The sequence below is a fragment of the Amblyraja radiata genome, chromosome 11 (genome assembly GCF_010909765.2).
Source record: "Amblyraja radiata isolate CabotCenter1 chromosome 11, sAmbRad1.1.pri, whole genome shotgun sequence".
Taxonomy (NCBI): Eukaryota; Metazoa; Chordata; class Chondrichthyes; order Rajiformes; family Rajidae; genus Amblyraja; species Amblyraja radiata.
Window position 1 is genome coordinate 15,169,766 of NC_045966.1, and position 17,175 is coordinate 15,186,940.

General features: G+C 38.9%; 1 protein-coding gene across 5 annotated transcripts in view; it reads right to left on the reverse strand.

Annotated features, from left to right (window-relative positions):
- klhl3 (kelch like family member 3) overlaps positions 1-17,175 on the reverse strand; it is an 83,041-nt gene that overhangs the window by 54,734 nt on the left and 11,132 nt on the right. For all 5 annotated transcript variants that reach the window (XR_004413434.1, XR_004413431.1, XR_004413432.1 and 2 more), the window contains exons 2-5: positions 16,861-16,980; positions 14,965-15,071; positions 11,963-12,084; positions 2,431-2,593 (exon numbers count right to left, since the gene is read on the reverse strand). Coding sequence is in view for 1 of the 5 variants with exons in the window: in XM_033029377.1 (XP_032885268.1) it covers positions 2,431-2,593; positions 11,963-12,084; positions 14,965-15,071; positions 16,861-16,980 (512 nt within the window). In the remaining 4 variants the exon portion in view is untranslated. The remainder of the gene's footprint in view (positions 1-2,430; positions 2,594-11,962; positions 12,085-14,964; positions 15,072-16,860; positions 16,981-17,175) is intronic.

Genomic DNA, 17,175 nt, shown 5'->3' on the forward strand with positions numbered 1-17,175 from the left:
GGGCATCAGAAAACCATCTTATCGGGTGACAAATGATAAAAAATCATAAGCCTAATCAGAATTTGGCATATATAATTTAAAAGAGTTATAGAGCAAAATTAATGTAATCTTTCTGGTATAAATTAGCCTATGGATTTGATAAAATCCTGCTTGAAAAATGTCACAAAAAAGGGAAGAAAACACAGGGACATATCTGCTAGAGAAACTCAGCGGGTGAGACAGCATCTATGGAGCTCCTGCAGTTCCTTCTTAAACAGGGACATATCTGATATTTTTCTTTGTAAAAACAGATTTATTTATTTAATTTTGCTTCATATCATTATTTTGGGTATACACGATGATCTATATTACTTGAAATACAGGATATGAAACAATGGGAATATTACATAAAAAACAGGAAAAGAACCTGGAAGTTTGGAGACCTTCCGTTTCACTACTGAGTGCTGTATTAATCGAAACACCCATATAGTGCCCTCCATAATGTTCGGGACAAAGACCCATCATGTATTTATTTGCTTCTGTACTCCACAATTTGAGATTTGTAATAGAAAAAAAAACCATATTAAAGTGCATATTGTTAGATTTTATTAAAGGCAATTTTTATACATATTGGTTTCACCATGTAGAAATTAGAGCAGGGTTTTTTCTTAGTCCCCCCCATTTCAGGGCTCCATAATGTTTGGGACACAGCAATGTCATGTAAATTAAAGTAGTCATGTTTAGTATTTTGTTGCATATCCTTTGCATGCAATGACTGCTTGAAGTCTGCGATTCATGGACATCACTAGTTGCTGGGTGTCTTCTCTGGTGATGTTATGCCAGGCCTGTATTGCAGCCATCTTTAGGTTATGCTTGTTTTGGGGGCTAGTCCCCTTCAGTTTTCTCTTCAGCATATACAAGGCATGCTCAATTGGGTTCAGATCGGGTGATTGACTTGACCACTCAAGAATTGACCATTTTTTAGCTTTGAAAAACTCCTTTGTTGCTTTAGCATTATGTTTGGGATCACTGTCTTGCTGTAGAATGAACCGCTGGCCAATGAGTTTTGAGGCACTTGTTTGAACTTGAGCAGATAGGATGTGTCTATACACTTCAGAATTCATTCTGCTACTATCATCACCATTTGTATCATCAATGAAAATAAGTGAGCCGGTACCTTCAGCAGCCATACATGCCCAGGCCATAACACCCCCACCACCGTGTTTCACAGATGAGGTGGTATGCTTTGGATATTGGGCAGTTCCTTCTCTCCTCCATACTTTGCTCTTGCCATCACTCTGAGAAAAGTTAATCTTCGTCTCATCTGTCCACAAGACCTTTTTCCAGAGTTGTGGTTGCTCTTTTAAGTACTTCTCGACAAACTGTTATCCTATTTTTGCAGCTAACCAATGGTTTGCATCTTGCATCTGTATTTCTGTTCATGATGTCTTCTGCACACAGTGGTAATTGACAAATCCATACCTAACTCCTGAAGAGTGTTTCTGATCTGTCGGACAGGTGTTTGGGAATTTTTCTTTATTATAGACAGAATTCATTCATCAGCTGTGGTGATCTTCCTTGGCCTGCCATTCCCTTTGCGATTAGTAAGATCACCAGTGTTCTCTTTCTTCTTAATGATGTTCTAAACAGTTGATTTTGGTAAGCCTGAGGTTTGGCTGATGTCTCTAACAGTTTTATTCTTGTTTCTCAAGTCTCATAATGGCTTCTTTGACTTTCATTGGCACAACTTTGGTCCTCATGTTGATAAACAGCAATAAAAGTTTCCAAAGGTGATGGAAAGACTGGAGGAAAGACTAGGTGCTGAGAGCTCTCTTATACCTGCATTAGGAAGGCAATTAAACACATCTGAGCAATTACAAACACCTGTGAAGCCATGTGTCCCAAACATTATAGTGCCCTGAAATGGTGGGACTATGTATAAACACAGCTGTAATTTCTACACGGTGAAACCAAAATGTATAAAAACACCCTGACAATAAAATCTGACAATGTGCACTTTAACTACCTGTGATTTTTTTCTATTACAAATCTCAAATTGTAGAGTACAGAGGCAAATAAATAAATGATGGGTCTTTGGCCCAAACATTACGGAGGGCACTGTTCAGACCTAGTTCAGCGCTGCCAAGATTGAGTGTAGTTCGGTGGAGGGACTATCTTGAACAGCAAAGGTGAACTGACACTGGAGTTCAGTGCATCAGCCCAGTACTTCATGGCCTAAGGTAGACTACTGATCCTGAACAGAGAAGCTATCAAATGTTGGTATTTTATACAAGTATTTGCAAGCATGGCTTTGGACGATCTGTCCAATTATAATCTCATTATCAGCTGTCTTAGCATCAAAATTTCACTACATTATAGAAATGCTAAGCTAAATTGTTCTTGCTTTAGTTTGTTGCTTAAAGGAAGTAAACTGAAGTAAACACTGCCTACCTGCATATGCGTTCGCTTCATTCAGCAGATCTGTGCAAGTGTGAACATCTGCAAATGCCCGGATTCCTAAACAATTGGTTGGATGCAACTGCGATTGTAGAAAGTCACAACAAGCTGTTCTTACATCCATTAATTGTAACAGACTGGCTGCAGGTAACAGTACCTAAAAACAAAGGGCAAAAGCAAATGAGGCTCAAAATCTAGTGTGCATGTATTGTGTAGCCTCAGTTTTAAAAGTTTCATTTCCAGCAGATTAACATGGTCAAATATACTCGAATAAACATTTCATGAGTATGAAGAAGGATCTCGACACAAAACATTACCTATTCCTTTTCTCCAGAGATGCTGCTTGACCCGCTGAATTACTTCAGCATTTTGTGTTTATGTCATTGTCAGATTTGCTCAATTAGTAATACTCTTAACTTCTCATCAGAAACAAGATTGAGGTTTCAAGTCCTACAACTGACACTGGACCTCAAAAATTGAAGCTGACACACCAGAAAGGGAAAGGTGTACATTGCAAAATTTCAGATCAGACGTAAAACTGAGTGCATCTGTACTCACAAGTAAAATGTTTGAAGTGCACAAACTTATCAATGGTAACCTGGCTAATATTTAACCCTAATTTCTTAAACAAATTGCTTGGGTCATTATTTGAACAACCTTGCCTTGTCCAATTTGACTGCCGCACTCCCTATGTTACATCTTTCACTACTATCAGACCATGTTAGGGCATACCAACGTTGCAAAATGGGAATGTATAAATGCATGACGTTTACATAATATCCATTTCCAATCTCTCTTTTCCATCCAAAGGTCTTGAACATATAACCTCCTCTGTTTTTCTTTCTTAGCAGACAATCAAAACCAAATACTTACAGTAATTGAAAAACAAATTAAGATTGCCAATGCTGGAAACAAAAACAGAAAACACCTGAAATATTCAGAAGTTCGGGCAATATCTGCAGAAAGAAATGTAGTGTTATCATTTCTGGTTGGTGATCTTTCATTAGAACCATTGACATGAAATATTTATTGTTTCTCTTGCTGCTGTCGCCATGTAACATGCAGAGTAATCCCTGGATCAGTTTTGTTTTCTACCCACACTTTTTCTAAGAAATTCCTTTACTACCTCCTATTGCAACTACATATTGTTATTGCGCTGCATCAGGTATAGGATCAGCTGCCATTTCCTCCATCCCTTTCATCCCCTTTTTATCTATTATCAGATTTTTTTAATCAACATTCAATTTTTGACAGCCCAGTATTCTTATTTTCTTAAATTTCCACTACAATCTTGTACACTCATCATTGGTTGTACCCCTCTTCCTGTGACCAACTCAGAACCAATTTGCAATTTTGCTTATATAACTTTATCCCATTTTCACTCAATCACAACCAGCTACATCTACGTTTGTAACATTGCCCTTGTGTCATCCTGCCTCATCTGTTAACAAAACATGTGATGAGGGTCCAAGTGTCTGGTTCAACTATTCCTCTGGCTGAAGATGAGGAGCCAGTGTTGATAAATAAGCCAAATGGTCTCCTTCTGTCCTGCAATTACTGTGTAATATTCATGCACCAGTTTATTATCATCATCATCAGCTGAAAACTGTTTACAGATACAGATAGATACATGACGATTATTTTTTTCATGAACGAAAATGACAATACATAGCCATAAAACACTTTTATAATGCATTAAGTGGCTCTGCAAACTTTCCTTTTACTGGAGTGAAGTTAGTAGATATGTTGCAAAACTTACCTTCAGCGGCGCGGCAGTTCTGCCGCTGCCCGTGTGCGCGACTTTGGCGCCTTTGAGAGGGGGGCGGGTTTAAAACGCGATTTTCTCTAGGCTGTTGAAATCGATGTTGTTCAGCCTACTTAGTTGCTGACGAAAAATCGCTGCAAAATTCGTTCGCTGCAGGTATTTTTAAACTAAATTGGGTTATTTAATTGTTATAGTAGATTAAAAATGATCCTCTAAAGCCACGAACCCCGACAACGGGACGGATCTCATGTAGGGGACAAGGCAAGGTAGGTTGTTTATTTTTACATTAAAAAGGGCTTCTTAAGATCCCTTTATACAAAATTTTATGTTGCGAGTAGCTGACTTGGGGGCCCATTCAATCCCGCAGTATCTTTCATGCCATATGGGCTTCAAATTCACCGCAATGGCAGCGTTCCAAACCAGCGCGCTCCACTCGCAAGCTGATTTAAATGGCCATTAATTTACAGCAATTGAACACTAAATCCCTTCCATTTGGCCTATAAATTAATGTCAATGAGATTTAAAAATCATGTTGTATTGTGAATTCTTGTGTGAATGTTCTTTGGACACTTAGGCTATTTAAAAATGTTAATCTTTCCTTAAGAAATGGATAGATGTTTAGATCTAGTAATTGAATTTTGGAATTAGCTACAATTGGGTAACTAACTAATTATATGCTTTAATTTCAGGTCATCCAAGTAAGAATGTTCAATATTTGTTTCAGAATGCTTCAATCTATAATAACTGAAAATTTCTTTCAGTTCTCTTAATTTTTAATGAAGTTGTGGGCTTTTGACTGTCCTCGATCACAGCTTTTGTGTTAAGTCAATGGAAAATCAATAGGGAACAAGATGCTAATTTCCGAGTATGAAAATGGCCATAACTTTTTTAATACTGAAGATATGAAAGTGAATTAGGTGTCAAATTGAACTTCTTTTTATGCTTTATCTGGTGGGATAAATTGCACTTGATTTTTAAAATCTCAAAATGTTGTAACATTGCTAAAGTTAGTAGGAAGTAGGATAATACATATGACCAATGCATTCCAATTGTATCACAGAATAGGAAAAAAAGTGAATTAAAGATCCTGCTGTCATCTCACCAATCCCCCTAAAACATGATTTGAACGCAAAGATAACATTGAAAATAAAAATCACTTTCTAAAATTATTCCTTTAATGTTTCAAAGATTCCTTCTGTTAAACGGTGTTTAAAGGTTTCCTCCTAAGAAGTTTTAACAACAAGTCTTAAGTGGTTATGTTTTTATTCTGGTATGTAGAATGCTAAATAAAGGCATGCAGTTTTCTAAGCAAATGAGATGAATGCAGCATTCATCCATGTAATAAGTCCTTAAAATGCAAGGAACCCTGAAGCAGTGTACCAACCTATGTACATTAATAATTTGCTTTAAAAACTGGAATTTCTAGCTAGCTGCTCAATGAGACTTGCTAACTTTAGGCGGTATCTTGGTTATTTATATTTTTAATCGTTCAATATTTTATTTCAATGTTAGTTATGGAAAATATTAATGCAGTGGATTAAGCTTTTATGCAAAGAATTTAAGGTTTCACATGTTCCTGACTGATTATACAAGTGCAAAATTTATCAATGACAAATGCCAATTTCTGGTCAGTCTTGACTAAAAGAACCAATATTTTTACTTGTGCTTTTGCAGCTGAACACTTACAAATGTCTCCATTTGCAGGATTGCTTCTGCCTATCTGCCTACATTTTCAAAAAAAAATTCATCCTGCATTTATGCAGGTTAGATTTCACGTCATTATTTGTACACTAACAACAAAAAAACCTACATTCGTTAAGAGTGAATTTGAATCAGTTAGACAACATAGCTGTGGACATTTTTTTAAACAATTTGGATTTATGGGCAGAGAGAAGAGGAAAGACACTTCTCCATCATATAAGGGTTACTTTGTTCTAATTAGAAATAAAAGGAATAAAGTCTATGCGAATTCTTATATCATTATGCCCAGCTTTGATTGTTAATTTTAATCATCTGTGAAAATAACTGAGCAGATTTCAGTATTGTTGGTAATTTGAGATACAACAAAGATTACAGTACAAAATGTAATGAAAATGGAACAGGTTGTAGACATTAGAATAACAAACTAAAATAGAATTCACAAGAGATACACCGCCATATTTAAGACCAATGGGCAAGAAAGGTCCTTGCTCAGCTTCTGTCCAGCAGGTATGTTCATTGTGTACATACCCAATGTGAGGGTACAGTATTATTGATAGGTTGAACAGGGAATCAACTGTTCTGTGAAGTACTGGCCATTCTATGCACACTTAAAATTAACATCAGTTCCACTGATGGTCAATCTCTGAATAGTTCATCCTAGGCAAAACGCAAAGTGCTAGAGGAACTCGGAGATCAGGCAGCATCTGTGGAAGGAATGGACAGGCGACGTTTCATGTCGGACTCTTCTCTGATACAGGTGTGGGGGAGGGGGGTTGATTGGCAGATAGGTGGACAAAGGCTAGAGATGAAAAGGATACAAAATGGTCTGAGATAAGTAGAGAAGACCTGCAAAATATGAAGGAATCTATGTTGAAGGGGATAGGAAGAGGAATGGGATTGTGGGAGAAATGGGTGGATGGGTGAGGCACATGGAGTAGTTCCCTAAAGTTGGAAAATTCAATGTTGATACCCAAGCAAAATATGAGTTGCTGTTCTCCCAGTTTGCATGTGGCCTCATTCTGGCAATGGAGAAGGCCCAAGACAGAAAGGTTGTTATGGGAATGGGAATGAAACTGGAATAGCAACAAGGAGATCCTGCAGGCCTTGCCATGCAAGTGTCCACCCATCTACCAATCAACCCGCCCCCCCCTTCCCCCAATCTGTATCAGAGAAGAGTCCGAACATGAAACATCGCCTGTCCATTCCCTCCACAGATGCTGCCTGATCTCCGAGTTCCTCCAGCACTTTGTGTTTTACCTAAGATTAACTACTTGGAGACTTTGACCATCAGTGGAATTTTAATTTTAATTGTGCATGGAATGGCCAGTGCTTCACAGACCAGTTGGTTCCCGGTTCAGCAAAACTCACGCCTGGTCTTGCCAATGTAAACACTGAATTTGGTTTCCTTGGAGTGGTGAAGGTTGTGAAACCTGAATGATGTTCGCAAAATTATGATGCACAAGTAGGAAACTTTTCTCCACTACAGAGGTTTCTAAAACAAGAGGCCATAAGAAACAATAAAAAGTGATAGGTTTAGAGGGCATCTGAAGAAGAACTTTTTTACTCAGAGAATATTGGGAAAGTTAAAATCCCCTACCACAACAACCTTATTTGTCCTGCAGCTGTCTGCAATCTCCTGGCATATTTGTTCTTCTAATTTCCATTGACTATTCAGCGGTCTGTAGTACACCTCCAACAAGGTGATCTTCCCTTTCTTGTTCCTCAGCTCCACCCATAGAGCCTCACTAGATGAACCGTCCGTAATGTCACCTCTGACCACTGCTGTTGACATCCTCCTTAACCAACAATGCAACCCTCCCTCCTCTTTTTCCCTCACCCTGTCTCTCCTGAACCCCGGAACATTGAGCTGCCAGTCCTGACCCTCCCTTAACCAGGTTTCAGTCATGGCTACAACGTCCCAGTTGTTCGTACCAATCCAGGCCCTAAGCTCATCTGCCTTATCCGTCAGGCCCCTTGCATTAAAATAAGTGCAATTTAAACCAAACCTCAGTCCTCGCTCTCTGCCTTTCACCTGCCTACACTGTCCACTAACCTTTCCCTCACCATCCTCCATACCAACGTTTCCTCCATATCCTCCATTCTCGCCTCTCACGTGCCTCTGTCCTGTTCGAGATCCCACTCCCCTGCCAATCTAGTTTAAACCCTCCCACGTAGCATTAACAAATCTGCCCGCTAGGATGTTAGTACACCTCCAGGTGCAACCCGTCCCTTTTGTACAGGTCACCCCTGCCCCAGAAGAGATCCCAACAATCCGGAAATCTAAATCCCTGTCTCCTGCACCCACTCCTCAGCCACACATTCATTTCCCCTATCTTCCTGTTCTTACCTTCACTAGCATGGGGTACTGGAAGCAATTCTGAGATCACTACCCTGGAGGTCTTGCTCTTCAGTCTTTTACCCAATTCCCAAAACTCGTGTTGCAAAACCTCCTTCCTCTTCCGCCTGATGTGCCTGACCTTTCTTCAGACCCAACCCGACCCGAAACGTTACCTATTCCTTTTCTCCAGAGATTCTGCCTGACCCGTTGAGTTAATCCATCTTTTTGTGTCTATCTTCAGTTTGAACCAGCATCTGCAGATCCTTCCTACATCTAGGTACCAGTATAGTGGGCATGGATATGGGAAGCCAAAGAACTGTATGATTCTTTGACCAGAATATGAACAATGAAACCAATGGGCTGACATGAAGCAAGTCACTGAATAATCACCCAGCCAATGCAGTGCTCCAGACGCTGAGACCATTTTGTGGAGCAACGACCACACAATTTTTCCAGAGATCTTAGAGACCAGAGTATGGTTGACAACTAGAAGCATAGCAGACCACATCTGATGGTGTGGATAACTTGCGACACATCAGACACACAAAGAATAAAATTATAGAAACATACAGTACTGTAATGGGGCCTTATGCCCATGTCATCCAAGACGATAGTGTTGCCTCCATACACTAATCCCATTTCTCTGTATTGGTCCCATTTTCCTCTACCACTTTCCTATCCAAATACCTGTTGAATGTTGTAATAGTATGGCCACTACTGCCTCCTCTGGCAGCTCGTTCCAAACATTTGCCATCCTGTGCGTGAAACATTTACCCTTAAAATCTCTTTAAAATTTCTTCCCTTTCACATTAAACCTTGTGCCCTTTAGTTCTAGAAGCCCCTGTCAGAGAAAAGGATTATGACTATCAATGCCCCTTACAATTTTTGTTAACTTCTACAAGGGTACCCTCGATTGTCCTACATTATAAACCCAGCCCATCCACTCTCTCCTAAGAACTACAGACCTCCATTCCAGGCAACATCTGCACTCACTATTACTAGTGTGGCGACCAGAGCTGTACACAATATCCCAAGTGTGGTTTAACAACTGCAACATGAAGTCCCAACTCAAAACTTTGACCTCTACAACCTGTGTTGCCACTTTCGGAGCACTACGGCCTTGTAACCACAGGTTTCTCTGTACATCAATGCTCTTAAGGACTCTATATGCCCCCAACATAATTTGACCCTCAAAGTGCATTTTTGCACTAATCTGGATTAAATTCTGTCACTGCTCTGCCCAATTTTCCAGTTAATCCTCTTCCCACTATATCCGTAACAACATTCTTTGTTATCTATACTCCACCAATTTTTACATTGTCTGCAAACTTACTAATCATACACCCTACCTTCTCTACCAAGTAATTTATATATATTACAAACATCGTAAGGTCACAGAACCAATTCCTATGGTACACTATTCATTTCAGATTTCCAATCAAACTACCCTCTGCCACCCATCGCCCAGCCAATTTTGGATCGAATGTGCCCACAGGTTAACTGCAAAAGCCTTAAATCCCACACTGGCTGAGGTTGGTTAACCAAAAACCAACCAGGGTGCTTCCAGGTCTGTATGGCTGAGCCACTATCGAGCAGAGTTCACATCATAATTAAAAAAACTAAATCGAATTTTGTTTTCCAATAACAAAAATCATGTTCTTATCATCAATCCACAGTTCATGACTGGAATAACAATTAAGAAAATGTGGGAGTGGGGAGTCATCAGGGAGTATCAATCATTCTTGGGAAACAACACTGAGGAAGGTAAGAAAGGAAAAAAATCAATTATATCAATGAAGGCATTTCTGAGAATTCAACAAATGTCAAAGTAACTGCACTGGCAAAGGATATCCCCCAGAAAATTACTCATTTCCGTGAAGGAGATTAGAGGGAGTGCCCTGCTTGATCCCCAGCTGCATGAGGAAAAACAAACTCAGGATTTGTTCACAACCTGGCACTTTGAATCAAGTTTTTAGGCTCATATAATTTAAATTAAGTGTTAAAGTATAAGCAAATTCTAGATTAGATGCTCATCACTCACATCGCTATTAATTTTACCGACTGTTGGCAAATAATTTTTAAAATGATAATTTCCTGTTTTTGACAACAAATGTATTTTTAGTTCGTAGCAGAAAATCTGCTGAAACGGATATTATCCAGAGGTAAAACAGAATGGCCAAAGTGACAAAATTACACTTTTGTGACAACATATTTCAACACTGAGTAGCCAACTGAAAATCAGATACAAATGAACACACCACAGTACAGGTATCCAGGTCCACTTTTAGGCATGTGTGTAATCGGCATTTTGGAAGAATGAAGCAAACTTGGTCACCCCAATTCTTTCCTTTCTATGCTGGATACATTGGAAAATCTTGGAGGATGGTCAAGCACTTGTTCAGTCTCCTCAGGCAGTCACTTAGACCATTGAGCCGAACACGAGACTTTGCTACAAGTGGGCATGTACTTGACAGGGCAGAAGAGTGGGTGGCTAAGAAGGTGTCGTGCTTCTTCCATTATTAATGCTGGACTTCTGTTTCCAAACAGGAACTTCTATAATTCATTTCTTAATTAAAAAAGGTATTAGTTTATGTGTAGGAAGGAACTGCAGATGCTGGTTTAAACCGTAGACACAAAATGCTGGAGTAACTCAGCAGGACAGGCAGCATCTCTGGAGAGAAGGAATGGGTGACTTTTCCGGTCAAGACCCTTCTTCAGACTTAGAACAATAAACCATAATTGGTTTATTATTGTCTCGTGTACCAAAATACGGTGATAATCTTTGTGTTGTATGCTATCCAGACAAATTACACGATACACCAGTACAACAGGTTATGTAAGAGATAAAATAAACAGTGGAAAATAGTGTTACAGCTACAGAGAGTGCAAAAAAAAAAATGCATGGGTTGTAACGAGGTAGATTGGAAGATCAGGAATTTGTCCCTAACATATGAGAAGTCTGTTCAAAACTCCGATCACCACAAAAAAGAAGCTGTTCTTGAATCTTCTGTCTAAGCAGGAGAGGGGGGAAGAGAGAATGATAGGGGTACGAATGATCCTTGATGATGCTGGTAGCTTTCTCAGGGCAACGTGGAGCATAAATAGAATCAATGGAAAGGCAACGTTTTTTTTTAAAAGAGATACAGCATGGAAACAGGCCATTCGGCCCACCAAGTCAATGCCGACTATTCATCAGCCGTTGACAGTAACTATCCCACTACACCCGGGGCAATTTACAGAGGCCAATCAACCTACAAAATCGCACATCCTTCGGAAGTGGGAGAAAACCGGAGCTGCAGTAGGAAACCCACAGGGTACCAGGGTGAAAGTGCGAACCCACACAGAAATCATCCAAGGTCAGGATGGAACCTGGGACTGAGGATGCAGCTCCACTGCTGCACCATTGCGTGATAGACTGGGCTATCCAGACAAATTACACGATACACCAGTACAACAGGAAAGTATTCGTCTCTACAATGTACCCCCCCAGCAGAACAGTCCTTATACTGTCAAAGGAATTTCCTTTGCATTATCCTTCCCCACCTTCTCTACAACTTGAAATTAACTTATTTTCTCTTTCCCAGTTCTGACAAAGGATTTGGCTGAAAGGTTATTCTGTTTCTATTTTCCATAGATTCTACCACATTTAATTTCAGATTAAAAGCTTCGGAGTTTTTTTAAATCTTCATCAATAGCTGCATGACAACATAGAAATAACCTACCTGCACATTCTCTTCAGTGACTTCCACTTCAGCTGTGTATATATAATCAATTAGTTTACTAAGTGTATGTCCATCTATGTCCTTTATCTCAACTTTCTTTGCTTTACTTTCGGTCATGTCACCTACAAAACAAAAACAAAATTACATTAATTGTAGAAATTATGCTCCTTGCCAGAGATAATACAATGTAACTAAACCATGCTCTAAAAGTCGACAAGACAGAACTTTGTGCAGAACTATGAATAGGATATTTAATTCAAAAAAGCCTTCCGTAAGTTAAACAATGGCTCAATCATGCCTTCTATTTTACACTGCAATACGTAGAACATATAGGACAGAAACAAGCCATTTGGTTCACTGTCCATGCGGACATGGAGTATCCTCTTGTTCTTCCTCATTTTATTGTACCAGCATAATATTCTTTCCATTCTCACAATTATCCAGTTTCTCCTGAAGTGCAACAGAGGACAGTGAATCTCTGGATTTTTCTGGTCCCAGGTGCGGTGGAGGCTAGATCATTAGATATATTTAAGGTAGCGATAGATAAATATTTGAAAGATTTAAGGATCATGCAGAATTGGCACAGAAGAGGAGTTGAGGCCAGCAGATATCAGCCATAATCATACTGACTTGCAGAGCAGGCTTGAGGGACCCAATGGCCAACTCCTGCTCTTATTTTCAAGTTATACTCCCCCAACCTTCCCTTATCCAACCCTGGTGTGTACACATTATCTGAAGGAATCTTCAGACACTGCTAGGTTAGGTTCAGCAAGACATGCTTGGACTTCACCTTGGCTTGAAAATAATCACAGTTAATATATTTGACTGGTTTCCTGCTCTTTGACATTACTATTGTGGATCTGTGTATTTCAAAGCTTATTAAGCTGATAATAAACTTTGTGGTACACAGATCCACAATCCAAAACCCAGCAGGGACTGAAGATTCTTGTTGATTGGAAAAATACAAGGGAGGATATATTACGATTTTGCATCGTTTCAACACATTGCCATGCTGTGTCATAGGTGAGACCTAACACCTTACAAATGCGTGCAGAAAAAATAACTATTCAAGATGCAATCCAAAATTGCAGAAACCTTCAATATGCACAGTAAATGCTGATAAAATTACATTAACTAATCACAGCACAAATCAGTAAGACAAAGCATAAAGGAAAAAAAGGATGAGTAGCATAAAACAATTTAAATAAATCCCCTCTTAGGGAATAGTTAAGGCAAGCAGCAATATATTACAAGATTTGTGTACGTCAATCCAGCTTATAACATCAGTATTACCATTAGTTAAGAGCCAATATTCTTCTGACAACTTTGCTGATGGATTGTTGCAGAATTCCTAATCACTCCACAATAAATGTGTCTCCAAGTTAGAGCCTATATAAGATGCAAAATTAAACTCCAGCCATTTTTTCCCTTGCATTGCAACATCCAAGAACATAGGGAGTATTTGTTGTTGACAAAGAGTAATGAAGAGGAAAAGGCATGCATCTTGTGTCCAACTCTACTACAATTATTTTTCTCTACATTATCTATTCTTGTTATCAGCAAGTAGATATTACTCACCGGATGTGATCAAAATTCTATCTATAGGCACCACTGAAGTCTGAGGTTATTTTCAGTGTAAATAAAAATAATTGTCTTTCTTTCAAAATATTTGCTTTTATACTGTTTATATTAGTAGCTCAGTTAATCTCAATAGAAGAATGTCAATCAATGTTGAATTACACAGAATGGGTTTATCCAGAAATGGAATACAAGTGTCAGGATTTCTAAATATTGCAGAAAATAGCAAATTTTCAGCTCTACTGGGAGCATTTAACGATTCATTCCGTTAGAAAAGCAATGTGGCAAATTCTGCAAGATTTCTGAAGTGTGCTTAAGTGAATGGTAGCCTTGAATTTCATTTATGTCGTTTTTTTAATATCTTCCGTATATCCGGAATGTGTCCTATGGTAGTATCTTGTAAGTAATTTAGTACACTGAAATAAACAAGTTACAGTCACTTGGGAATTTAACTCTTTTAGTTGGAAAACCCTAACCCTACCACTTCAATTAAAGCATAATCTTTATGTTGCGTAATCTTCAAATTGTATGCACAATTTTCATGGCCAATCTTAGACAAATGTCGAGAATTAACAGTGGAAGTGTTCAAAGCAGGACCAAGAGAATGATCATCAATTTAGAAGTCTTTAATTACCACAATATGCTGAAAGCCAAATGTTTTAATTGAAGCAAAACATAAGATTTATGTAATATGATTGAAGTTTTTAAAACAATGAAAGGACAAGATAGAAACAGACTATTTTAACAAAATATTTTTGGGAAGAGTATGAACTATCAAGACATGCTGCTTAAAGAGCTGGAATAAAAGTTGAAAATAATACAAGTCTCTACTCCCTTGCAATTTATATTAAAATAAAGATGAGCAATCCCAATCAAAATCATTGGCTACTGATCACAAAGCTTGCTTATCCTCCCCTGAGGCTCATGTACTGTTTTGCCAGTTAGTGTTAATTTTTTTATCAAATTGCTGTAGTGGGTTCATTCCAGAATCGAGTAAACTTTTAAATTGCTAGCAAACACCTGCCTGCCTTTTTGATCAAAGCAGGAAATTAATACCAAAACATTTTTGCCAAATCTCCTCATCAATCACAAAACATTTGTCATTTTATTATGTGAAGACAGTCAGAGTCTTTCCAACGATGAAAAAAAATCAAATACTAGAGGGCATAACTTTAAGATGAGAGGAGTTTTAAAGATAGTGTGCGGGCCATTTAAAAAAAAAACTCACATAGGGTGGTGAGTGCCTGGAACACGCTGCCGGGGTGGTAATTAAAGCAAGTTAGTTAGTGGCATTTAAAAGAATTTTGGTTAGGCATAAGGCTATGCAAGAAATGGAGGGATATGGGTAATTTGCAGGAAGATAAGTGATGTGCTTGGCATCATATTCGCCACAGACTGTTCTATGTTCTATGACAGATTAGTACCTGTAAACATGGCACAGAAATAAGGACTGCAGGCTGCCAAGACAACACGATGCGCTTCAATTTCCACATCCTCAGCAACAATGGTTACATCACACAAAGTGCTTTTACTGCAAGTTAAACAAATCATTTGTTAATACTCGCATTCAAGAGAACAAGACAGCAATAAAAATATGGCATTTGGGGTTAGTATAAGGATTTTATTTTAAAGCAAACGTAATCACCAGAAAACTAATTTTTGCACTTACATTGTGCCATTTACAATCCCAGGATATCCCAAGTGCTTTCCAATCAATACATTTTATTTAGGAAGAGTGACCACAGTTGCATATGGGGAAACACGCTCCCACAGAGTACATTGTGTTAATGACCATACAATTTGTCATTTAATAATGTTGATTAAGAATGTTGGTTAGGTCACCAGGGAGAATTTTCTTATAAAGCCATAGCCACTTGGAAATAAAGAGTCAGAGGATTTTGTTTAATTGTTTCTAATGATATATTATTTCATTCCACCATGATGATGCCTGATATACTAGGTATTCCCAGCATCTTGTTTTTAGTTTAGAGATACAGCGTGGAGACTGGCCCTTCAGCCCACTGAGTCCGTGCCAACCATCGATCCCTACATATTAACACTATTCTACACACACCAGGGACAATTTACATTCACACAAACCGAATTAACCTACAACTGTATATCTTTGGAGTGTGGGAGGACACCGAACATCTCGGAGAAAACCCACATGGTCACGGGGAGAACACACAAAAACCGTACAGACAGCACCCGTTGTCGGGATTGATCCCAGGTCACTGGCAATGAAAGTGCTGTAAGGCAGCAACTCTACTGCTGCGCCACCGTGTCGCCCCTTGTTGCTTTTATTTCTTTGATTTCAATCCATGTTGTCAGCCTACCTATTTGCCCTCTCCCATTCTCATCATGTACCACCTAATGACAGGCTAATCTTCCTCACCACTCCTAAATGCTAGCCCGATCCTCCTCCCAATTGTATAAGCTCCAAGCCAATCCTCCATCCTCAGCCACCATCCCCTTCCCACTCCCATCACCCCAAAATAATTTATCATTGGTGCCATTATTGAATTTATCACCTCTCCCCTCCCACCCATAGGATACAGTGGGCCTTGGCATAAAGGATTTTTTATATGGTGGAAAAATGACTACAGCAATCATTGCTGTGACACTTTACGTTGTTAGGGTGCATACAAATTGCTAACCTAGATGGTAAGATCCAGGAAGATTGTCAGAAGAAATGGAACCATACCCTACAAATTGATGGAATGCACAATTGAATAATTTTAAAGCTAGAAATCTAGGAACATCCACAGAAATAGCTTGCTGGTAGCTTACTTTGAGCCAAAATGACGAAAGTACATTCCATTAAAACAGAAACACCTGGAGAATCTGCTAATGGCATGACTGCACCCATCCTGTCAATGGAGGACTCGACCTGGGGGGGACCGCCATGAGGGAGGGGGAGGGAGTGTGAAAACAAAAGGGGACCTGGCGAGAGGGTACTGTAAGTGCCGTATGTGTCGACTATTTGCACACCTTGTGTATGCAAGCAAAGAATTTCACTGTGACGTGTGACAATAAAGTATTCATTCATTCATAAAGTATTCATTATTAAAAATAATAATCTAATTCTGCATATAAGCTTAGTCTTGTGGTGCTTTCACAAATACTTTCAACATCAAATGTATTAATTGAATACATTCACAGTTTTGAACTAGGTTACTTTCAGATAATCAAAATGCCAATAGAACACTAGGAGCCAGCCAGACTGCAGTACCTAAGAATTGCACATTATGAGAGAGGGAAATGTGACAAAGATAAGCAAATCTAGGAAGGAAAAGCGGCCATTTTTGTTTTCAATTTACCTTCGCAGTTCATTCATGACTTTGAAGGCTTTCATCATGTGAAGGGGATTCATAGTAACAGGTGCCTGATCCTTGTCATCTTCGCTCAGATCCACGGTCCGTGCTGGCGAGGATTTTGCACTGCTGTATATTCAAATATAAAATATATATTCAGCAAGAAGTGAAGATTGAACTAGAATACACATGAACACATGAATAATTAAAGGACAATATTTATAATGGTGACCAATTAAGTAAATGCCATAAAAAAAGTGAATTTAGACAGGGCCTTTAACAAAATTTCAAGGCTTAGGTCACTTGAACAAAGAGCTGTTT